Here is a 26,401-nt window from a genome sequence, read left to right on the forward strand (position 1 = left end):
ACCCAAAAGCCCTCTTTTTCTTTTACTCATCTCCTTCTCAATGTCTCCTAAAAGACAGGTTAGAAGCAAATTCCCTATTTTTCAGACAGATAAAGGTTTTATGTCACATAGCATGCTTACTAAAACACAAACTTTTAATTCTCTTGTAGTGATTATAAGTTAAAATTTGAACAAACCCAGTTTAATAAACTCCTCATTTGAGGTTCTTTAAAGAATGATGGATCATGATTTTCAGTGGTTTTTGGTGGAGGGTGACTTGTGGGGAAGGCAAAGTCAGAAAGTTCTAAATATAAATTTGAGTAGGTGTCAAAAATTCATAAAGCAGTCTTTAGATCATGGATAATATGCATTGGTGGATGCAGAATGAAAGTTTAAAATTGGATTAAACCTGGAAATAAGACTTTTTCCTTTTTTTAAAAAATTGATTTTATTTTTTTCAATACACAACAGCAGAGTACATTAAAATTCTTATTACACATATAGAGCACAATTTTTCATCTTTGTATGTAAAGTATGTTCATGCCAATTCATGTCTTTATACATATACTTTTTTTTTGCATTACAATTCTTATTACACACATATATCACAATTTTTCATATCTGTTTATATATAAAATATGTTGATACCCAATTCGTGTCTTCATACATGTACTTTGGATAATGTACATGTAATGATGTCCATTACTTTCCACCATCCTTGCTAATCCCCTGCCCCTCCCTTTCCTTCCCACTCCTCTTCCCTATCTAGAATTCATCTATTCCTTCCATGCTCCCCCTCACTATGAGTCTGCCTCCTTATATCACAGAAAACATTCAGCATTTATTTTTGGGGGGATTAGCTAACTTCTCTTAGCATTTTCTTCTCCAGTGCCATCCATTTACCTGCAAATGCCATGATTTTATTCTCTTTTATTGCTGAGTAAAATTCCACTGTCTATATATGCCACATTTTTTTTTTTATCCATTCATGCAATGAAGGGCATCTAGGTTGGCCCCACAGTTTAGCTATTGTGAATTGTGCTGTTATAAACATTGGTGTGGCTGGGTCCCTGCAGTATGCTGTTTTTAAGTATTTTGGGTATAATCCAAGGAGAGGGAATAGCTGGGTCAAATGATGGTTCCATTCCTAGATTTCCAAGGAATCTCCATACTGCTTTCCATATTGGCTGCACCAATTTGTAGTCCCACCAGCAATGTATGAGTGTACCTTTTCCTCCACATCCTTGCCAACACTTATTATTGTTTGTCTTCATCAGAGCTGCCATTCTGACTGGAGTGAGATGATATCTTAGGGTAATTTTGATTTGCATTTCTCTAATTGCTAGAGATGATGAGCATTTTTTCATGTATTTGTTGATTGATTGTATATCCTCTTCTGAGAAGTGTCTGTTCAGGTCCTTGGCCCATTTGTTAATTAGGCTATTTGTTTTTTTGGTGCTTAGCTTTTTAAGTTCTTTATATACCCTAGAGATTAGTGCTCTATCTGATGTGTGAGGGGTAAAAATTTGCTCCCAGGCAAAAAAAAATAAAAATAAAAATAAAAATAAAAATTCTGCTCACTTCATAGATTGTTTCTTTTGCTGAGAAGAAACTTTTTAGTTTGATTCCATCCCATTTATTGACTCTTGGTTTTAATTCTTGTGCTATAGGAGTCTTATTAAGGTAGTTGGGGCCTAATCCCACATGATGAAGATTAGGGCCTACTTTTTCTTCTATTAGACGCAGAGTCTCTGGTTTAATTCTTAGCTCCTTGATCCATTTTGAGATAAGTTTTGTGCATGGTGAGAGATAGATAGGGGTTTAATTTCATTGTGTTGCATAAGGATTTCCAATTTCCCAGTACCGTTTGTTGAAGATGCTATCTTCTTTCTAGTGCATGTTTTTGGCACCATTGTCTAATATAAGACAATTGTAATTTTGTGGGTTAGTCTCTGTGTCCTCTATTCTGTACCATTGGACTACCAGTCTGTTTTGGTGCCAATACCATGCTGTTTTTGTTACTATTGCTCTGTAGTATAGTTTAAGGTCTGGTATAGTGATGCCACCTGCTTCACTCTTCCTGCTAAGGATTGCTTTAGCTATTCTGGGTCTCTTATTTTTTCAGATGAATTTCATGATTGCTTTTTCTATTTCTATGAGGAATGTCATTGGGATTTTGATCAGAATTGCATTAAATCTGTATAGTGCTTTTGGTAGTATGGTCATTTTTATAATATGAATTCTGCCTATCCAACAGCAAGTTAGAGCTTCCCATCTTCTAAGGTCTTTTTTGATTTCTCTCTTTAGGGTTCTGTAGTTTTAATTGTACAGATCTTTCACTTCTTTAATTAAGTTGATTCCCAAGTATCTTATTTTTTTCGAGGTTACTGTGAATGGGGTAGTTTTCCTCATTTCCTTCTCAGAGCATTTGTCATTGATGTATATGTCTTTGATTTATGGGTATTGATTTTATATCCTGCCACTTCGCTGAATTCATTTACTAGTCCTAGAAGTTTTCTGGTGGAGATTTTTGGGTCTTCTAGGTACAGAATCATATCGTCAGCAAATAGTGCTAATTTAAGTTCTTCTTTTCCTATTCATATCCCTTTAATTTCTTTCACCTGTCTAATTGCTTTGGCCAGTGTTTCAAGAACTATGTTGAAGAGACACTAGTATGGCAATATGTAAATCAATGGATGTGTAACCGATGTGATTCTGCAATCTGTATTTGGGGTAAAAATGGGAGCTCATAACCCACTTGAATCAAAGTGTGAAATATGATATATCAAGAATTATGTAATGTTTTGAACAGCCAACAATTAAAAAAAAAAAAAAAGAGACAAAATAAAAAAAAAAAAAAAAAGAACTATGTTGAATAGAAGTGGTGAAAGAAGGCATCCCTGTATTGTTCCAGTTTTTAGAGGGAATGCCTTCAATTTTTCTCCATTTAGAATGATGTTGGCCTGAGGCTTAGCGTAGATAGCCTTTATGGTGTTGAGATGTTTCTATTATCCCAGTTTTTCTAGTGTTTTGAACATAAAGGGGTGCTGTATTTTATCAAATGCTTTCTCTGCATTTATTGAGATGATCATATGATTCTTATCTTTAAGTCTATCGATGTGATGAATTACATTTATTGATTTCCGTATGTTGAACCAACCTTGCATTCCTGGAATGAATCCCACTTGATCATGGTACATAATCTTTTTCATATGTTTTTGTATTCAATTTGCCAGAATTTTATTGAGAATTTTTGCATCTATGTTCATTAGAGATATTGGTCTAAAGTTTTCTTTCTTTGATGTGTCTTTGCCTGGTTTTGGGATCAGGGTGATATTGGTCTCATAGAATGAGTTTGGAAGTACTGCCTCTTTTTCTATTTCCTTAAATAAATTGAAGGGTATTGGTACTGGTTCTTCTTTAAAGGTCTTATAGAACTTGGCTGTGTATCCACCCCAGTCCTGGGCTTTTCTTGGTTGGTAAGCTTCTGATGGTGTCTTCTATTTCCTCACTTGATATTGGTTTGAACTGTGTATATCTTCTTCATTCAATCTGGGCAAATCATATTACTTAAGAAATCTGTGATGCCTTAATGTCTTCTATTTTATTGGAGTATAAGACTTCAAGATAATTTCTAATTATCTTCTGTATTTCTGTAGTGTCTGTTGTGATATTACCTTTTTCATCAGGTATGCTGGTAATTTGTGTTCTCTCCTTCTCTTCATTAGTATGGCTAAGGGTCTGTCAATTTTATTTATTTTTTCAAAGAACCAACCTTTTGTTTTGTCATTTTTTTCAATTGTTTCTTTTGTATCAATTTCGTCTCTAATTTTAATTATTTCTTGCCTTCTACTGCTTTTGCTGTTGATTTGTTCTTCTTTTTCTTTTTTTTTTTTTTGAGATGTAATGTAAGGTTATTTATTTGTTGACTTTCTCTTCTTTTAAGGAATGAACTCCATGCAATGAACTTTCCTCTTAGTACTGTCCCAGAGATTTCAATATGTTGTATCTATGTTCTCATTTACCTCTAAGAATTTTTTAATCTCTTCCTTGATGTCTTCTGCAACCCATTGTTCATTCAGTAGCATATTGCTTAGTCTCCAGGTGATGGAGAAATCTTTATTTTTATTTTGTTGCTGGTTTCCAATTCCATTCCATTATGATCTGATAAAATACATGGTAGTATCTGTACTTTTTTGTATTTGCTAAGAGTTGCTTTGTGGCATAGTATATCGTCTATTGCTGTGCCCCTCCCCTGACTCATGCAAAGGCAAGGCCCTACTGAGGTGGATGGTGCAAGGAGTCCATCCTCTGGAGGAGCGCAGCATGTTTCTGGGAATGGGCTGGTTTGTTTTCGTATTCCTGTTAATAAGTATAGTTGCGACTTCTCATATGACCATTAAGTATGAAGGAAAAAACATGACTTTCCCAATTAATGCAACTACTTATAAAGAATAAATCTGGGCTGGGGATGTGGTTCAAGTGGTAGCGCGCTCACCTGGCATGCATGCGGCCCGGGTTCGATCCTCAGCACCACATACAAACAAAGATGTTGTGTCCGCCGATAACTAAAAAATAAATATTAAAATTCTCTCTCTCTCTCTTAAAAAAAAAAAAGAATAAATCTGTTTGCTCTAAATGCAATGATTCAGCTGTGGAACGTAAACTGTTAATGTTTAATGAGAAACCCCCTGTAGGAAAAACAGTCAAGGAAGTTTTTGAGAAATTAAATTAAAATCTAGAGCTGAAAAATTAATATTAAGAAGACAGATTAGTGCTTGGTACTGGGCAACTTGTTCTTGTTCCTGAGCACAATGGTTTGATGCTCTTACTCTTGTTTGATTAAAATTAGTAGCCTCTTTTTTCAAGTTAACCACTTGCCATAACCGCGGCGCCAGTTCTAGTCAGTAAGTCAAGAAAGAATAGTCAAGGTATAGGGCAATAGTCTGGGACATTTCTAACTATTATTAAAAGCTTAACTAAGTGGAAACAGCTCAAAGCAAAACGCGAACTGAAAGTAAAAATGCCTGCTTATGCATAAGCCAAGATACATTCTTCTTATCTAATTGTAGCTACGTAAAATTTTGTTTCTTTGAATAATGATTCCTGTTTTGTAACCACAAAATACTGTGAGCCTGCCAAAATGAAAAGTATATATGATTAACTTCACAAGTAAAGGATAAGATTCAACATCTTCACTCTTGTGTCTGTGTTGTTTCTCCGCCACCTTTTGCCGACTCCTCACCAACTGTTCATCTTCTGAGACCCCCTGCCAGAGCTGGATTCCGACAGTCTATTTTAAAGAAGGATCCATGTGCTGCTGAGAAGAAAGTGTATCTGCTTGATGCAGGTTGAAATATTCTATACATATCAGTTAAGTCTAAGTTATTGATTGTATTATTGAGTTCTATAGTTTCTTTATTCAACTTTTGTTTGGAAGATCTATCCAGTGGTGAGAGAGGGGTTGTTGCAGTCACCCAAGATTATTGTGTTGTGGTCAATTTGACTCTTGAACTTGAGAAGAGTTTGTTTGATGAACATAGCTGCACCACTGTTTGGGGCATATATGATTGTTATGTCTTGTTGGTGCATGGTTCCCTTGAGCAGTATGTAGTGGCCTTCTTCATCCCTTTTGATTAACCTTGGCTTGAAGTCTACTTTATTTGATATGAGGATGGAAAGCCCTGCTTGCTTCTGCAGTCCTTGTGAGTGGTATGATTTTTCCCAACCCTTCACCTTCAGTCTGTGTATGTTTTTCCTATCAGATGAGTCTCCTGGAGGCAGCATATTGTTGTAGTTTTTTTTTTTTTTAAATCCAATCTGCTAGCCTATGTCTTTTGATTGGTAAGTTTAAGCCATAAACATTCAGGGTTATTATTGAGACATGGTTTGTATTTCCAGCCATATTTGTTTATTTTTGTTATTTAACTTGACTTGGTTTTCCTCTTTGATTAGTTTTCCTTTAGTGTACTACCTCCCTCTGCTGATTTTCATTGTTGTATTTCATTTCCTCTTCATGGATTATTTTGCCAAGAAATGTTTTGTAGTGCCGGTTTTCTAGCTATAAATTCTTTTAACTTTTGTTTATCGTGGAAGGTTTTTATTTCATTTTCAAATCTAAAGCTTAATTTTGCTGGATACAAGATTTTTGGTTGGCACCCATTTTCTTTCAGACTTTGATATATGTTCCAGGATCTTCTAGCTTTTAGGGTCTGTGATGAAAAATCTGCCATTATTCTAATTGATTTTCCCCTATATGTAATCTGATTCCTTTCTCTTGTGGCTTTTAAAATTCTCTCCTTATTCTGTATGTTGGGTGCTTTTATTATAATGTCCCTTGGTGTGGATCTGTTGTGATCTTGTACATTCGGCATTCTATAGGCTTCTTGAACTTGGATTTCTAATTCATTCTTCATGTTTGGAAAGTTTTCTGATATTATTTCATTGGATAGATTGTTCATTCCTTTGGTTTGGAAGTCTATGCCTTCCTCTATCCCAATAACTTTTAAATTTGGTCTTTTTATGCAATCCCATATTTCTTCAATGTTCTGCTTGTGGTTTCTTACCATTTTCGCTGTGTAATCTATGTTCTTTTCAAGATGATATATTTTATCTTCATTGTCTGATGTCCTATCTTCCAAGTGGTCTACTTTGTTGGTGATGCTTTCATTTGAGTTTGTAATTTGGCTTATTATTTCTTTCATTTCAAGGATTTCTTTCTTTTATTTTTTTGGAAACTTTATCTCCCTGTTGAGGTGATCTTTCGCTTCTTGGATTTGTTTATGTAGCTCATTGTTGAAATGATCTTTCACTGCTTGTATTTGCTCTCTTATGTCTTGAGTTCACAGAACATTTTAACCATGTATATCCTGAAATCTTTCTCTGTATTTTTTTCTGCTCTAGCTGCCAATGATTCTAATGATGTATTATCTTGATTTGTTTGTGGTACTTTCTTCCCATATCTTTTCATGTTGCTCCTGTCTGTTCCTTTCCAGCTCTGTGGGTCTGGTGTGTTGTTGTTTTTACCCTATAGATTTGTAGTGCTCTTATAGGGTTCCAAGATCTTTCTCTTGTGCGGAAGGACAATGTTAACAAATCCCAATATCAACAATACATCACCTATGAACAATTTGTTGTTATTCAGACATTTACAGGTTAGTTTCAATGTCCAGAAATGTTTGATTCAATTATTATTTAAAATATAACCAGTAGTTCTGTAAAAAGGTTTACAGTTTCTGGTGGTGGACAATGAACTGGGGGTCTGGCATAGGACGATATGCTGAGGAGGAAAGATGTGAGGGTATAGAGTTAATATTATTTTAGGAAAGGTGAAAGAGAAATCTAATGAAGAGGGTTAGTAGCAGGGGAATAGACAGGAAGTAATTTAGGGTAGACAAGTATGTGGGAAGACAGTAGAGTACATAAAACAAACACACATATGTATTTAGAAAAATACAGGATGTAAAAGTAAAATTTGGAGGGTGAAAGAAGAAAAAAAAGAAGAAGAAAGAAAAAAAGGAGAGAAAAGGAAAAAAAGGGCTTATATAACTCCTCTATATTATATTATTGAGGTGACTCAGTCCTCAAAGTCCTGAAATAAGACTTTTTCCATGTGAGTACCAGTTCAATCCCATTCTGATTATGTCAAGTCTTTACCCAACCTTCATGATTCTTTGTAGACTTTAGAACTCAATCTCTGTCAACTGCTGTGTATAGCAATATTGCTTGGTGACATTAACCCATCAGGTCCTAAGTTTTCAATTCTGTGAATATTAACAAAATCAACACAGGTGCATTAAAGTAGGTTGGAAATCACAACCTAGAGCTTACATATATAATAATAATTATGTTCTTCTCTAATTATGTAAAATAAAAATATGTATTTAAATTTTAAATGGTATGCTACATCTTGGGAAAATGGGACAAAATAGGTTAAATAATATGGTTTCAGGGTTGGTGTTGTAGCTGTGGTAGAATGCTTGCCTAGCATATGTGAGGCTCTGGGCTTGATCCCCACACTGAAAAAACAAAACAAATCCAAAAACTTTCAGTCTGAAAATCACTAAAACATACTAAATCATAATATTTAGATAAAAATTTCTAGTAATGATACATGATTTGTTTTGTTTTTGAGAGGGGGTCTCATTCTGTTGCCCAGGCTAGTCGTGAATTCTTGGGTTCACATGATCCTCCTGCCTCAGTCTCCTGAGTAGCTGGAACTATAGGCATGTGTTACCACGCCTGGCCAATATGTTTTTTATTCTTTGGTATCCTAGCACAAATGCTTACAAGAAGTCACTATCAGCCTGTTGTGCTAGCATGTTCCTGCAGTCCTTGCTATTCAGGAAGCTGAGATAGGAGTTCAAGGCCAGCATGGGTAACATAATGAGACTCTCCCAGCCCCACCCTCAAATCACTATCATTAATTTTTTATTCTTTTTATATATGTATATACCCTCATTCCCAAGAGTTCTCTTTGAGTATGAGAAAACATATTCTTGCTAGCTTCAAATTATTAGCCTGTTGGGGAAAACTACATTAAATGAACACATTGTAGTAGAACAGACTGTACCTTTCTTGGCATCTTGTATTTGTTTCATGATCTCCTCTCTTTCTGCTTGTTCGGTGGCAGTTGTGACACGGAATGATCCTTCTCTTGTAAAGGTAGTCCGACTAGCGTCAAAAGTAGCAGTCACTCCACACTCCTTCTCCCGCTTCTGCTTACGCTCTAAACAGGCTGCGAAAGCACAGCCTACTGCATGGCTCAATCTTTCACCCTGGAGAGAGCAAAAGGTTCTTTAAGCTTTTTTAGAGTTACAGTACCAACAATGACATACAAGTATATGGGTTTTTTTTTTTTTTTTTTTGTATCAGGGATCGAACTCAGGGGCATTCGACCACTGAGTCACATCCCAGCCCTATTTGGTATTTTATTTAGAGACTGGGTCTCACTGAGTTGTTTAGCACCTCTTTGTTGCTGAGGCTGGCTTTGAACTCGTGATCCTCCTGCCTCAGCCTCCTGAGCTGCTGGGATTACAGGCATGCACCACAGCGCCTAGCTATAAATATGTTTTTACATAAGACAAAATGTTGCAAACTCCAGCTTCAAATTAAGTTGTAATATATTATAGGCCAAATTAATTTAAGTGAGTAAATTATCTTAATGTGTATGATACTTCAATTACATTAACTCTTACAGGTCTTAGGCAAAGTGAACATCAATAACCTGTGGTTTTGTGGACAGCTGGAGAGCTTCTGAGCACTGAGGCTCTCTTTGTTATGTCAGCTCTGGCCACCAGCGTTAGGACACACTGCTCAAGGTTCTAAACCTTAACATGTAAACCTCCAGCTGCCCATTAGGGAATAGTGGGAATATTTAGTAGACATTTCTAAAAAAACCACTGGAAAGGCTGGGTACACTCAGGAGTTTAAATACATTGTTAACACATTTAGGGGGAAAAAAGGGTGCAAACTTAAAATTTCTGATACATAAAACTCCTGATTAAAAGTGAATCAAACCAGGCTGGGGCTGTAGCTCAGTGGCAGAGCACTTGTCTAGCATGTATGAGGTACTGGGTTCGATTCTTAGCACCACATAAAAATGAAACAAATAAAATAAAAGTATGCTGCCCAACTATAAAAAGAAAAAAGGAATCAAACAAAAGGAAAGCTTAGTTTCCTCTTCCTTTTCTGAATGCCCCCATTTCTGGCCTTTGGTGCTTTTAGACTTTTCTCATGCCTACCTTATCTTCTTTAAGCTCTCACCCTCAACTCTATCTCCCAGCCACACACAGTCCAAAGTGAAAGCACATTTGCATCCATATACTCTACTGATAAGGAAATAAGTTTTATTTAATTTATCAAAGGGAGCTTATATAAACTAATTTCTTTTTAAAAAATATTTATTTTTAGTTGTAACTGGACACAATATCTTTACTTTATTTATTTATTTTTATGTGGTGCTGAGGCTCGAACCCAGGGCCTCGCACATGCTAGGCAAGCGCTCAACCACTGAGTCTCAACCCCAACCCCATATAAACTAATTTCTTTATAGATACACTTGATTACTCAACAGTCAATTTAACAAATTCAATGGATTATTTTTACCAAAGTCATCTGTATTTTAAACCATATTCCTAATTGTAGAATAAAAAGATTAGAGATGGTATAGTAATTGTTGGCATCATTTGGGAATAAGGAGGCTTTTGTGGTGTTCTTAAAAGATACCATGAAGGCAGCTGCTCTTACAGATGGTGGTGAACAAGTTATTTCATTGGATTTTACATGCCAACATCAGGTATCATAAGATAATGTTTAAAAATGATTTTTGTCTCTAATATTTTATGTGACAGTACCTTTTGGCTGTTTATATTAAAAGACTGAAACATTATGAATTCACATGAGTTCCTATCTAACTTTCTAAGAAGATGATATAAGGCTAGGATATGAAAGCATAAAATGGGTGTAGGGGATAATGAATGATTCGTAGAACCTGTTTGGTTTTGAGCATAGCTCTATTGTAAGGACAAAGCTAGAGCCCAAGCAAGTTTGTCATTTATCCTAGGTCAGAGAAAAAGTTCTTGTTCTTTTTCTTTTGGAAGTAATGGGGATTGAACCCAGGATCTTGTACAGGTTAGGCAAGTATTCTGCCACTGAGCCACATCCTCAGCCCACAAGTTCTTTTGAAAATTATTTGGTGTTTCATTATGCATATGATCTTTAAGAAACCTTTATCACCAAGTAGTTCTAATAATTTCATTCTGTGCAGCTACAAATAAGCACAAATTTTAGAGGACTGCTATTTCTTCCCACATAAGCACTTTCTCCATGAAGGCAATTGTGTTTTACTTTTCAACTGCATAAAATGACATCTAATAATATCCATAGCTCAGCCAAAAAAGGTTAGATATTACCTATTAACAATCAATCAATAAAATTATGAGAACTGTAAGAGTATATACCCTTTCTGCTGAAAAATAGTAATCATAACAATGATAGTAGTAATAATAACTACAATTTTATTTATTGAGCTTTACTATGTTCTAGTAAGGCAAAAGTTCTTAAAGTGAACCTCCATTCCCCATTAACAGCATCATTTGGGAACTGATAATACACATTCTTAAGTGAATGAAAAATTCTGAGTGGGTCCTAGTCTCCAGGTGATTCTGGTATAGCTGAACCACTGGCCTAGGAGAGCCAAACAGCTTGACAATAAAACAGTTTTAATAATAATAAATCATGATTTTAGGAAACTCTTGAACTCTGGATTTCAAGAATATAGTGATGGCAAAATACATATTTTTATTAATACCTTTTTAGTTATTGATGGGCCTTTATCTTATTTATTTATATATGGTGCTGAGAATCGAACCCAGTGCCTCACACATGCTAGGCAAGCGCTCTACCACTGAGCTATAACCCCAACCTAAAATATATAGTTTTTGTGGCTTTCTTAGAGCCTGAGAGAAAGGAAGAAAAAGTAGTTCTTTCAATTTATTTCTCAAAACACCTCAGCTTTGATGATATTAGCTAAGATTTTCAAACAGTTATTGTTGGCCAGAATCTACATTAAGGGTGCTTATAATTACCTAATTTAGTTTCTACAACAGTTATTTCCATTTATAGAAGTGAATACTAAGTCTTAGAGAATGTTAAGTAACTTGCCTCACAGAAAGCAGGAATCAGAACCAGGACTGGACCCCAGATCTGACTCAGGGTTTATACCATTGTCTCCAAGATCTTTAAAAATTTTTTTGCCAGTTTTAAAGCTAGCAGTACCACTTTGCTTCCAAATTAAACTTTGGCAAGAGCTTTGCTGAGTTGTAGCCTTCACAAATACCTTATTCTGTCTGAACTTTTAAAAATCCAGAAAGTACATACTTAATGCTAAATGTTGTTAAGATCATCATCATCTAAAAGACTTATCTTTTATGTCAGAATTTTGGGTAACATAAATAAAGGAGAAATTATTCTCTATTTTAAACACAAATATAAGTTTCTGGCTGGGGATATAGCTCAATGGTGAAGCATTAACCTAATATGTGCAAGGCCCTGGGTTTGATTTAGCACCACACATGAAGTCTGCCATGCAATAATTTCTTTTCTTTTTTTCCTTTGGTACCAGGGATTGAACCCAGGGGTACTTAACCACTGAGTCACATCTCCAGTCCTTAAAAATTTTTTTTTATTTACAGGGACTGGGGTTATGGCTCAACGATAGAGCGCTCGCCTTGCATGTGCAAGGCCCTGAGTTCGATCCTCAGCAGCATATAAATAGTTAAAAAAAATTTTTTTTTATTTAGAGACAGGGTCTTGCTGAGTTGCTTAGGGCCTCATTAAGTGGCTGAAGCTGGCTTTCAACTTATGATTCTCCTGCCTCATCTTCCCAAGCTGCTGGGATTACAGGCATGTACCACCAAGTCTGGCTATAATTTCTTAATATCTAGCATAGTTTATTCTATCATGATTTAGTATCTCTCTCTCTCTCTCTCTTTTTTTTTTTTTTGTGGTACTGGGGTTGAACCCAGGATCTCATGTACTCTACCACAAAGCCCTCTATTGTTTTTAATTTTAACTGAAAATATATTCCAATTCAGTTCTTTTATTTGTAGAAGCCTCTTTACTACTAAATTAATCCTGAAAATACTTCCAATAATAAAAACTCCAACTAAAGTTTAGAAACCACCATCACCATAGCAATTCTTAAATTTTTTCCCTTCCTTTTTTTGTGGTGCTAGGGATTAAACCCAGAGCCTCACATATGCTAAGCAGGTGCTCTATGGCTGAGCTACACAGCCCACAAAGACAGTTCTACTTTATTTATTTATTTTTTGCAGTATTAGGGATTGAGTCCAGAGTGTTCTATTGCTGAGCCAGATCTACAGTGTTGTATTTATTTTTTTGAGCCACGGTTCAAGTTGAAGAATTTTTCCTTATACTTGCCATTTTCCTATCTCAGTCTCCCAAATCACTGGGATTGCAGGTATACTCAGTTTCTTTCCTTTAATGACTGGATCTCAGCCAATCGTTTTGCTTTATGCATTGCAATGCACAGGATAACATCAAGAATGTGAACTATTTGAATAAAAGGAGTAAAATCTTAAAAAGTGCTTCCAAGAGCAGCCTAAGCATCATGTAATTATTAAAACTATAGTGGAAACTGCTTGATTGATTCAACCTGGAAGGAGCTCAGCTGAGAATACCCATGATGGAATATACATTGTTGGATTTACCGTGTCCTTGACAGCCATGAAGCAGTGACAGATCCAGCGCCGAGTGGTGCCATCACGACATATATAAGAGAAGGCTCTATCAAAATTCCTATCTGGTGCACAGAAAGAAACTTTCTCTATTGTCTGGTCAACTATAAGGTCCTAGAAAACGGGAAGCACAAAGAAAGAGGATTTATGAAGTTAATCTCAGAATAAACACAGGAGGTTCATTTTACAATACAGAATCCCTACATTAGATGCAACTAGGCGACAAAATAGTGAGTTGAAAACCAAGAATTTGACTTAAGAGACATTGCTTTGTCCAGATGGCTCTCTCGCTTCATCTACTTTTTTTTTTTTCTTTTGATGGCACTGGGGATTGAACACAGACTTCACACCTGCTTGGCTTGCATTCCTAGCCCTTTTAAAAATTTTATCTTAAGACACAGTCTTACTAAGTTACCCAGGCTGGACTCAAATTTTTGATCCTCCCACCTTAGCCTCCTGAATCGCTGGGTTTTTAGGTTTATATCACTGCACCCTGTTTCATCTCCATGTTCTAAAATATATTTTGGTTGGTTATAGTTTTAGATCTCTTTCATAGGAGATGTATGTTCAATTTGATAATATATATATGCAAATCAATATGTTTAATCCTTTTGGTTTACTTGCAATATAAGCTAAAACATATGATAATCATGCTCCTACTATCGTTTTTACACAAATTAGTTTTTTAATATATACTGCTCCATACTTTGCTTTTTTCAATTAAGAATATGCCCCACACGTTAATTTTTTTAGTCAGGTACTGTATTTTGCATATGTATAGCTTCCATTTGGTTCTAACTCACAGTTTGTTTCTCTGCTGGGATTTCTAGTTACTCATTCAAGATCAGCATATTTCCTTTACATCAGTGAGTTATCATACCTACTTCAAAATTCTTGTCGTCTCCAGGTTCAGTTTTTATTGCTTTCTGTAACAAGTCATACTTTCCTGTTCTTTGTATGCTAAGTTATTTTACACTGCATTGTAGACTTTGTGGATATTATTTGTAGACAGTCTAGATTCTATTACATTCCTTGCAAGTGTGGTGTTTTTGGTTTTAGCAGGTAGTTAACTAGATTACACTCAAATGGCCAACTCCATCTTTTGGACAGCAGCTCAAATATCAGTTTTTATATTGTTAGCTGGGCTATTTAGAATCTGCCTCACACCTGCATGGTTAAGAGATTAGAATTTAGGCCTCCTCCTCTTTGGCTTTCTCATAGCCAGGATACCCCTTTCACTTTCTGGTGGCTGCTGTTGCTTCAATTTCTGTCTTCTGTTTTTTTTTTTTTTTTGACCAGAATGACTAAGAGTTTTGGATATTCTGTATGATATATAAACTAGGGTCTATAACAAAGAGTAGAAACTATGAAATGGGAAATGACCTAGTGCCATTTCCTTCTTCCAAGTGTCAACTTCTTTCCAGAATCTGCCTGCTTTGGGTTATTCTCTAGTGCTTTCAGATAACTGGGTTGTTTTGTTCAGAGTTTACTGTTGTTTTCAGGAGGATCAGTCCAATAGGAGCATTTGTGCAACCTTGCTGTAAGTGAAACATATTGAGGATACTTTCAAAAAAAATTTTTCCTCTTAGTAATATAAATTTCATTTCCATCCATGATTCAATTTTATTTATCCCTTTTTCTAAGAAACTATCCAGTATTTAACTATACTCTTAAGTAGGTACACTTTAGTAGAACCAAGATAGACATGGGTGGGAAGACGGACAGCAAGGCAAATTGATAGTTTCTTGCTCAAAGGTTAGGGACCTCAAATTTTGGCTTCTGTACCATGGAAAATTTGTATAGATCATGGTGTGACCTTGTCATACTCAACCCAAAAGTGTATTAACCCCTGCTCATGGCAAAATATAAAGGTGGAAGATGGATTCAAAGTGACAAGCCACCAATTACTACCACCAATCTGTTAAAAACTAAATTAATGAATGGAAGTGCTGAAAACAGCCCACTAGGGGGCAGCATCACTTTCCAACTACAGTATAAAACAAATACCCAGACTTAAAAGCAGAATAGGGTTCATCCAAAACACTAATGAAAATAATACACATTCTTAAAACCAAATTGACTAACATAATCATTGTTTCCAAAAGTAATGCACTGAAATTTAAGACCACTGCTTCTCTGAAATTAAAGAGAGTCTTACATGTAAAGTAAACTAACTAAAATGCAGCAACTCCAAATTTATCAGGCAAATTTCCTATCAAAACTGCTTTTTATCTGACAGATGTTCTTCCTTCCAGTGAAATTTGATTTTTTAAAAAAATTGTCATATTATTAAACTTTTTTATTATCTTACATCTTTTAGGATTTTTTTTTTTTTTAACATTTTTAGTTGGAGTTGGACACAGTACCTTTGTTTATTTATTTTTTTGTATGTGGTGCTGAGGATCGAACCCAGTGTCTCACACATGCTAGGCAAGTGCTCTACTACTAAGCTACAATCCCAGCCCCAGGAAATCTTAATTAATGATTAAATGCATTTATGTAATACTATATATGATTTCTTGATGCAGAGTCAATGTGTCTGTTCTTAGTCATTTAGGATCACTTTCTCTCAAATACAAAATGCTACCTAGGATTTGAGTTATTGTTTGAATCCTAAGTAAATGTTAACCAAAGAGCCATTCTCTAGGCTTAAAATGTTCATTTATGTTGCATTCCAGTTAAATAGCAGGTTAATTATAAGTGATAGTTTACCTATCACTTTCTAAAAGCAGTGTTTTGTTAAGGAACAAGAAGAAATTTCAGATGTAGCCTGTTATATTTAAATTTTTTTTTTGTTTTTTTTTACTTATGGTAAAAGGTGCAGCATCTTTAGCATCTTTTATATTCGTGGGGGGTGAAACATTTTTAAATATGTAAGGAAAAAACCAGAACTCAGATCTTAACATTAAATGCTAGTGCTTAGTACATTAAACATGCTATGTCATGTAGAACAAAATGTTGAGAGAATTCCATTTTTCATAAGGTAAATATGTAATTAAATTGGTTTCCTAACATTAAGCAGTCTCTCAAAATACTGTACTTTGAACAAGGTGGAAGGATATACAGTGATTATAACAGCTTAATGGCATCATATTTGATCATTAGGGATAAAAAATGATCAAATATGATATGAGCAGTTATATTTAAGCTTACAAAAATCTTACCTTAGTTTTTTCATCCACAACTCTGAGTCCATCTGCTGATACCCACAGGACTGCCTTCACTGCTTTCTTTCCAGTCTTTTAAGAGAAACCAAAAAAGGAAGGGAAGGGGAGACACACACATATATAATATTAAAAAATAGTCATCTTCCACAGAAAATACTGACTTCTGCCTTCCAAAAATGACAAGTACAGACGAAGTCCAAGTTCAGGAGGGGTACCCAAAGCCAGATACTCACACCAAACTGCAGAAACATTCAGGAAAAAACAAGCCAAAGCCATTATTTTAGAAACACAATGCGAAACAATAAGAAAAACTTAAGTAAGGGGGGAAGGGACAGATGGAATCAAAACTAAGATATCACATTCCATAAAGGGCAAAGAATTTATAACTAGATTCTTCACCCATTTAAAAAATCAACCAAGAAAACCAAGAGTCAGATAAATATTAAGTACATAAGGAGTTACACCACAAGTAGCTTCTACAAATATACACAGAGTAGAAAGTAAAAGGTAAGTCTAAATGCTGATCCTTCCACTATCCTCTGACCCCCAATGTGAATAGCAGGACCCTTGGTTACCTGAAATTTTCATATTAAAAATGGCAAGAAGTCTTTATTATTCTATTAACCATCCTTAAAAAAACACTATTTCTCCTCTCAAGTTTAACACAAAACTTTAGTTTTTAATTTGACATTAAATGTATGGAGACATTTGGAAACATAGGATGATCTAAAAACTGAGTAAACAAACTTCTTATAATATGAATTTTCTTTTTACTGGCTGAGAAAAGACTTTTTATTGATACACAAGAATCACATGAGAACAAAATGATATTTAATTTCTCCAATGATGGAATGCAATAGTAATTTAACAATGTCCTTTCTTCTTAACTGCTCCAAGGATACACACAAATAAAACAAAACAAAGGTCAAAAACAGGTATTACATTATAATAGAAATACAGATTAAAAAGGAGGCTGGTACTAAATTTGGAGCAGCAGCCTCTAGATGAGATGAGAGAATACCCCAAATACCATTCTCCTCTACATGTGCCTAAGGCTAGGAATCCTTGATATGGGAGGTCTAATCTTATTTAAATGAACTGTTTTGGTCCACTCCAGAGGTTCATCATGTCCATCATCATCACACATTTGATGAATGCCTATATTTTGTTAGCAAGTGGAAATACTTGAAAAGCTCATAGTCCAATGAAAGGCGATATTCAGATAAACAAAAATACAGTAATAAGTGCTAGAGTAGAACTGAAAACAAGGTCCAATATGCCAGCCATCAGGCACAATCAAATTTATTTGTGGAACTGGAACAGCCTATACCAAAATCATCAACCTAGGTTCTGAACAATTTTTCTTAAAGCCCTAGTATGGGAGTAGGGATGTAGAGAAGTAACAGTGGTAGTGGACCTGCAAGGGGGAAGAAACAACAGTAAAGACCTGAAAGCAATCAACATACAAATCTGGGCTCTGTAAATATTTCAATACTCCATGAAACTAGGTTGGGTGAGTGAGGAATAATGGGAGAAAAGAGGTAGGAAAGGCCTTGTCATGGAGGGCCTTGTATGCCTGCTAAGGATTTTTTGTAGGCAATTAGAGGCTACTGAAGCAAGTGAAACACAATAAAACAGATCTGCACCTTTAAAACATAACTTTGGCAGCAGTGTGCAGGTTGGAAAGAGGGAAGCAGGATGTCTAAAAGGTTGGATGTGTGACAAAATGAGGATCCAGCTGTCTTGGCTGATGGCTATGGAAACAGAAGGCTTTAAATGGTAATGTAAGGGAAGAGTGAGCATTTTTCTTGAATTCCTAGCTTGGGTAACTGAGTGGAGAGAGTACTACCAATAAAGAGAACAGAAGAGATGTAAAAGCCAGTTTGAGAGGGGAAGAATAGAATTTCAGGCAAAGTTTGAGATGTCTGTGTAATATCCAGGAGGAGAAATTCAACAGGCAATTGGATATATGTCTGAAGCTCAATAGAGTATTCTAAGATAGAATTTTAAGATTTGGTAGACATAAATGATTAGAGTAATAAAGAGAGCAAGAACACCAATAAATTAAAGAATTGTTCCAATTCTTTAATCCTTGAAACATCACAAAAGAATGGATAGACAGACACACTCTAGTCAGTTCTATTTCTCTGGAAGGCCCTGACTAATAAAAAAGTGGATGTTAAACTAGAATGGGTTGAGAAGTAAACGAAAGGCAAGAAGAGTCTATGAGTATTAAATACTCTCTTTAAAAAGCTTTCCTATAAAAAGGAGGAGAGCTATAGAGCAATGGGTATAGGCAGAAGAGATCTGTAATAAACTAGCATGTTATATTAGATACAGAATAGGCTTTGGAGTAAGACAAATAAGAGTCTGAATTTTGTGCAGATATTTATAAGCTAAGCAAGTGATATAGCCCTCCGAGCTTCAATTTCTTCATCTATAAAACATTTGCAGGTTTAAATGGGTTACACATTATTTATAGTACCTAAAATTTAAATAGGGTAATAAATAATTGGTAGTCATTAATCATCATTATATTACTTTTGAAAAAATTTAAAAAAATTCTCCCAATAGCAAAACTTCTCGAAAGAGTTACTTTCAACCATGACGATAATTGATCATGTTTATATGCTGAGTGGGGAAAACCAGTGCAAAGATGGAGACATGAGGCCCAGAAAAAGAGAGAAGACTACTTCAGAAAACAAATTTCTTCAGGAGACAGGATGGGATGGAGCTAGAATACAAGTTGTAGATATGCAGAAGGGTGTCCTTTCCTCTGTAATGGAAAGATGTCATGAGGCAGAGTAGAGATGAAGACAAATTTATAAAGGAAGAAATGGCATGTTGGAGAAATTCAACCCAAAGAAGCATAAATCTATTTGTGAAGGAGATGACATTACTTGCTTTACTTTCTGGGGTGAGAAAGGATGGATAGCAGGGTGAAACAGTTACGATTTAGAATAGCAGTCCTAGGGGCAATGTAGTATAGTGACCAAGAACCAAGAGGCTGTCTGGGTTTGAATTCTGGTTCCGCAACTTACTAGCATGACCTAGGATAAGTTACTTAACTTTGTATACTTCAGTTTCTACATCTGTATAATGATGTTAATAATTTCATATATCTTATGAGAGTATGATAATAAAATGAGAATGAGTTCATGTATATAAAAAGTTTAGAACTAGGCTGGTTGTACAATTTACTATCCACACTGGAACCATTTTGAAAATGAAAGGGGGCACTATTAAAACCTAGGAACAGATGTTATGTTGGGGCTGTTCCAGGCAATCTGGGACAAAAAAAGTCACCCCATCAACAAGGTTAACTGCCCATTTTTAACCAATAATGTAACATTGAATATTTTGTTGAAGGTAAGCTCTGTGAGGACTTTTTCCCATCTGTATTGTTCTCTGCTGTATCCTGATTTTTTAAAAAACTTTTTTAGTTGTAGATGGACACAATACCTTTATTTATTTATTTATTTTTATGGTGGGTGCTGAGGATTGAATCCAGCCACCTCATACATGCCAGGAGAGTGCCCTACCGCTAAGCCACAACCCCAGCCCCTGTATCCTGATCTTAATGCTTGGAATGGAGTAGGAATTTAAGAAATATTTGTTGAAAGAAGAAATCTGCTAAATGTCTACTCTAAGGAATGGAAAATGACTAACCAATGACATAGAAGGCTGACAAATGGCACTGAAAATCCTGTGTAAGACATTTAAATTTACAGTTTTATCAGTCTGCATGTTCTGTAATTGTAGCCTGCAGTGTTCAGCATTTGAGGGAAGAGAGCAGATTACTTCAAAGTTGAAGACTGAAGGTGGGAAAAATAAAAGGCCATTTTATAATGGGACTGTTCTCCAGTTCGCTTCCTTATAATATTCAGACAAATACAACATTCTCGGCCCAATTTTATGGTTATGAAAACTTTTTGAGATATGCCTTTATAAAAATTTGTATACCATTATACTAATGTATTAGTGAGAAGTTGTATTTTGTCATATTCATGGCTTCTGCTATTTTTAAATAGGGAAAGAGAATATGAATTCTTTTTGTATTTATTCATATATTTGAGTGCCAGTTCTTGAATTTTGCCTCATTTCATTTACTCAGTTAGGTACTGAGATATCAATATTCAAAGATGCTTGTACTGATATTTCTAGATTTCCTCTTAGAACTTTTGTAATTGTGACACTTCTGTATTATTTGTAAACTTTTAGAGTCTTTCATTCTGATAATATAAACTGAGATTCCTTGGAACTTTTTTAAATAAATACTTTTTATAGTAGATGGACACAATACCTTTATTTTATTTTTAGGCCCTGGGTTTGATTCTCAGCACTACATATAAATAAAAATATAAATATAAATAAAAAGAAAGGTATTGTGTCCAACTACAACTAAATATATATATTAAAAAAAAAAAATAACAGGGGCTGGGGATACAGCTCAGTTGGTAGAGTGCTTGCCTCACATGCACAAGGCCCTGGTTTTAATCCCCAGCACCACCAAAAAAAAAAAAAGAACAAAACAAACAAAAGCAAATAGCAGGCTGTAGTCTGCTGACTTAAGTTGTAGGTGGACACAATACCTTTATTTTATTTATATGTGGTGCTGAGGATCGAACCTAGGGCTTCACACATGCTAGGCAAGTGCTCCACCACTGAGCCACAATCCCAGCCCTAGAAAGTGATCATTAATTAAACCGTTTTGGAAAGACAATTCATTATATTGAAACATTAGATCTGTTTGTAATTGTGTCCCTAAATCCTGCTACCTCATTTTTTTGACAAACATATTTATATTCTATTATTTTAAACTGTGACTCCCATCTTAGATGCTGTCCAAATCTAAAATTCTATGATTCCCAAGGTCACTAAGGAGATAAAACATGCAACTAACCAATATAAATAGAAGTGATATTTAGAGGCAAGATAGTACCCAAGATGGGCTAGGCATATGATACAGAAGAGCAAAAAGGTTAAGCAGATGTTCTAATGTAAGCTAAAGCAAAGAAATGCTATAAAGACACAGGGATGCATAATTTGGCATAGCTATGAAATATTAAGAAGCAACAGCATCAAACAGACCAATTTGAGTAAGAGGCCCAGAGGAAGTCACTCTTTCTGAGCAAAAATGATTTGCATTTCTACTGTGCAAAGTTCTTTCAGCTACAAATCAAAGTCTTCAAGGTACCCAGTGTGTTAAGAATTGCTGGTCAGTCTTTCTGTCATACCTACACACAGAGATAACCCAGTCAATGAAAAAAAACGTAATAACCATACATTGGGAAGGCAACTATGATACAGTGTGCCTTTTAATACGTGAATAAGAGACTTCTTTTACAGAGAACTTGGCTTCATTTTTTTAAATTTTAAACTTGAAGACAAGCCTTGAAGTCTATAATTTGGTATTTGAACTTCTAAACAGAATGGTGTAATGGATAAATACAATGAAAATTCCCCAAAGCAGTGAATAGACAGAATCACAACTTCTTAGCCATCTCCAATGGCTACTTCATTAAAAATACAATAGTATTTAGTCTGGGACACTAAGATACACTATTTCCGATAGTTTCTTAAATAAGAGAGGACAGTTAAAGGCTTTGGGAAAAAAAATAAGGATAAAAGTATATCATGAGCCAAACAGCAAAGAGACTTTTAGAGACAATTCAGTTCTTCTAGTTTGCTAAATCACTTTACCGAGGTGGGGTATGAGAGAGACCTGGGGATTATTTTAACATTAGGTGCCTATTTCAAATATACATATGTAGAGAAAGAAATGTGCATGTGCCAGTTAAATATATCTAATAGCTAAAAGGAAAAATTTACAGGTATTTCAAATTTGACCTGTGCAAAATCAAATTCATCATATCCCTTTCTCACAATGAATGACTCCACCATCCCTTTGGTCATCCACATGTGAAAGTTGAATTGCATCTTATGTTTTCTTTTCCACATCCCTAAGTTGAATGAATGAAATGAGTGTGGAGCATGTTCTCTCTCATCCAATGTCCCTGGTAGTGTTGGTCCTTCTGTTTGAAGTCCCCTTCTTCTCTAACTTACTTTATTGTGTTTCATAATTTTAAATCTTGGTCTTAGGTGTCATTTTCTAAAAGCTTGCGTGAATTACAACCTATCTAGTCCAAGCACTTACAAGCTTTGTGACTAATATCTAATATTTCCTCCTCTCTTCCATTAGCACCTGTTATTGTTCAATAATTTGGTAACCATTTCTTAACACTATCTGATTCCCAAGGTGAACTTGGGAACAGCATATTTGTCATTCATTTAGTAAACTCAAATATTGTGGCGCAACTATTAGATCACATACTTACTATTCTATCAACTGAAGATTCAGCAGTGAACAAAATAAGTAAAGATCCCTGTCCTCAGAGAGCTTATATTTTAGTAAAAGATATAAATAAATAAAATATATGGAATGACAAATGGTGGAGAATAATAAAGCTAGGAAGGAAAATAGGGATATATCTATATCTATATGGAGAAGGCTGGTATCTGTATGTTAAAATAGAGTTGCCAAGAAAGTACTCATTGAGATGGGGCTTTTGAGAAAAGAGAAGGAAATGGAGAAAGTGAACCATACATATATCTCTGGTGATATGTGTTCTGAACTAGAGGTAATAAAGAATTTTATAAAGGCCTTGAAGTAGAAGTATATCTGGTGTTTAAAGAAGTAGCAAGGAGGATAGGATAGCTTGAACAGAGATAGTAATAGGGAGAGTAGAACCAGATAAGAGGAAAAAAAAAAAGGAAGAGGGAATTCATGTCCAGCGTCCTTCAAGGCCTAAAAAGCTTTAGCTTCTACTGTTGTCAGGAGCCACTGGAGGATCTGGGGCAGTGGGGCAACAAAACTGGACTTCTGTTTTAAAAAGATCACTCAGGCTTTCTTGATAGGAGATGCTAGGGGGACAACAATGGAAGTAGGGGAATTAGGATGCTGCTGCAATGACTCATGTGAGAGGAGAAGCTAGTTTGGACCAGGGCAATAATGGTTTAGTTAGAATTGATTAAGCTATAGCAGACAGGAACTGCTAATTGGCTGGATGTAGGTTGTAAGAGAAAAGAGGAAAGTCAAGGTCATCTGGAATTTTTGGTTATAGCATAGGGACAGACAGAGTTGCTGTATATTGAGTTGAGTAAGACCAGAGGAGATGATAATGATACCTAGCACTTACCTATGACAGGAAGCTATTTTTTTTTGTACACTTCACTTTTATTTATTCATTTAATCTTCACAGCAATCACATGAGGTAGACATTAGTCACAAAGCTTGTAAGTGCTTGGACTAGAATTAAACAGAAGGAATCTGCCCTTTACTCCTACGCTATATTGCTTCTACGACAGAAGAAGATGTCTGGAGATAAAAATTTCAAAACCATCAGCATAGTATTTAAGTCATGACACTCAATGGGTTCATCATGGGAGAGATGCAGGCAGGAAAGAGTCCACAGACTGAGAGGTAGACAGTGATAAAGGAAGCAGAAGGGTCTGATTTCTAAACTATGAATGAACAGTGTTTCAAGGGGTATGGAAAGATGAGTTATGTCAGATTCTACTGATGGTCCAAGAAGAGTGACAGGCTCATTGGAATAATAATATAAAAGAAGACTTGACAAGAGCAAGCAGCTCTGGTGGAGTGATAGAGATGATTAAATGGAATCAATAAAAGAAGGACAGCAGGAACTGAAGTGTACCAAGAAGAAACTTTTTTTTAAAAAAAAGATGGTTTCTTTTTATAATGATCCATGAAATAAATAAAACTGATTATAGAGGAGAAAGCCGGTTGCATTGTTAGAATAAGAGCAGAAATAATAAAAATGTAGTGGAAAGTCGGCCTCAGGACAGAGGTAGTTCATCCCTTGAATAGAAGGGAAAGAGAATATATGAGTACGGATACAGATAGGTGAGTGGATGTGGAAGTTGGCTTTTGTGAAAGTCTTCTTCAGATTGGTTTTATTTTCTCAGTGAAGTATGAAGCAAGTTGAAAATAGAATAGAGTAAGAAATTCTAGAGGTTTAAGGAAAAAGAGGAGGCATGAAATAGTCATCTAAAAACAAGAGAGTAGTTGGGTTAAGAGAGACTGTCTTGTCCATCTTTGTAATGGATAATGCAACCCCTAGCAGGTTTTAAATACTATGACTTGAGGCTCTAGAACTACTGGGTTGTCATGAACACAGTGAAAAAAGATAACTCTGAAGGCTAATGATTTTTTTCTTTCTAGTCTAGAAAAGGTCAGTGAAAAACCTTTAACAATACCAGTTGATCATGGCATGGGAAAAAAAAATGAAACTATCTTCTGATGACTCTTGTCTTTTGTTTTGTTTTCACCCTCCTAGGAATTTATCATAAGGCACTTCCAGAGGAAAAATAAACTAAATCCTAAAAGATCCATCCAATAAAATATAAGAGGAGGTAAAATCTACACAAGAAAGAGCATGATAATTTAAAAAACAAGAAGGAAGAAAAAAGGTAGATATTTCTCCACTTTAAATAAAAGGATGATTAAGGAGGATAAGCATTAAGCATAATTTCTCATAGAAGAAAAAAATCTAAAATAGGATGCAAATATGATCCAAAGTACCATAAAATGTTTTATTCTCAAGAATTAGGTGAAAAAAAAAAAAACAACATAATCATGCATTTCTTTTCAATCAAGCATTCTTTAAAACATAACCATTTTTAATGGCACTATTTAACAATTACAAAAAGATAAAAACTTTAAAAAGTATATTTAACAATATGTTAAGAGGATCTGCTAGAAAAAAATATTCTAATTCTTTTAGTGATTTTTATATAGTTAGAAGTAAATGACATAATAGCTTAGGGAGGATTTCACAACTCAAATGCCTACAGGGTTAAAGGCAGGTAACAAAATGAGAGGCAGGGTGAGTGTAGGATGAGTTCAGGGACTGTGATGAATAGGCAATCCAAGGGCACTACTGCCACATGGAAAGCATGAGATTTTGTCAGATTTTCTAATTCTTAAGAGAGGCTCATTTTTTAAAAAACTTTTTTTTTTTTTTTAGTTGTAGATGGAGATAATACCCTCATTGTTTATTTTTATGTGGTGCTGAGGATCGAACCATTGTTTGTCTCGTGCTAGGCAAGCACTCTACCCCGACCTACAGCCCCAGTCCCATGAGAGCTTCATTTTTCATATAAAAACTCTCCATGTTTAAAATATTTGCAACAAATTTCAAGTTTATGAACCCTGTCCAGGCCATACAATCCACATTTGTGTAAGTATTCCGGCCCTTGAGTTGTCTAGTGTCCTCTCATTAGATACTTCACCATTCATCCTAATTAAGAATATCCTAGGAAAGCAGAGACCAATACTTCACAATGAGAGAACATCAACATGGGGTAGGCGAGAGAACTCTGTACCAAGTTTCAGAAAATCTTGGTTTCAGTGTAGGTGCTGCCATTTAGTACTAGCTGAGACATAGTCTTGAGCTTCTGTTCATTTATTTGTAAACTGCAATGTCATTTACTAATTCGCTGAGTTGTAAGTAGCAAATTAGAAAGTAGGTTGGAGCATATTATGAATTATAAAAACTGATATATAAATAAGTGGCTTTAAAATAAAAAAAAAATCTTAACAAGAGCAACCAAAGAACACTATTCTCTTTGTTGTCAGTTGCCTCATAAAATGGGATTATAGATTATGCTCATGGAGTTTCTCAAATACGTTAAAATTGTAGAATCCTATTTAAATGTTAGGTGCCATGTAATTACCTAGTAAAGAAGTATTTGCTTAGTATGGCCAACTACACTAATAAAATGTGCAACTCTTTAGAGATTATTATGTATAAATTCATTTAAGACTTGTGCACATTACTTGATTTCCTAAGGCAATGAGCAATTTCATGTAGTTAGTTTGGAAAAAGTTTATCTCAGGTCCTCATTACTTTTTTAAAAAAGATGTTGATAATACAGTTCTGTAACAGACCAGATTAATATATATATATATAT

The 26,401-nt window shown here is 35.1% G+C and overlaps 1 protein-coding gene across 16 annotated transcripts in view; it reads right to left on the bottom strand.

Annotated features, from left to right (window-relative positions):
* Positions 1–26,401, bottom strand: part of Numb (NUMB endocytic adaptor protein) — a 166,785-nt gene that overhangs the window by 8,262 nt on the left and 132,122 nt on the right. For all 16 annotated transcript variants that reach the window (XM_048798953.1, XM_048798946.1, XM_015493644.2 and 13 more), the window contains 3 exons: positions 16,403–16,477; positions 13,212–13,352; positions 8,552–8,756 (listed from right to left, as the gene is read on the bottom strand). In XM_048798953.1, coding sequence (XP_048654910.1) covers positions 8,552–8,756; positions 13,212–13,352; positions 16,403–16,477 — 421 coding nt within the window. The remainder of the gene's footprint in view (positions 1–8,551; positions 8,757–13,211; positions 13,353–16,402; positions 16,478–26,401) is intronic.

Source organism: Marmota marmota, unplaced genomic scaffold, assembly GCF_001458135.2.
Source record: "Marmota marmota marmota unplaced genomic scaffold, marMar, whole genome shotgun sequence".
In the NCBI taxonomy this organism is placed as follows: Eukaryota; Metazoa; Chordata; class Mammalia; order Rodentia; family Sciuridae; genus Marmota; species Marmota marmota.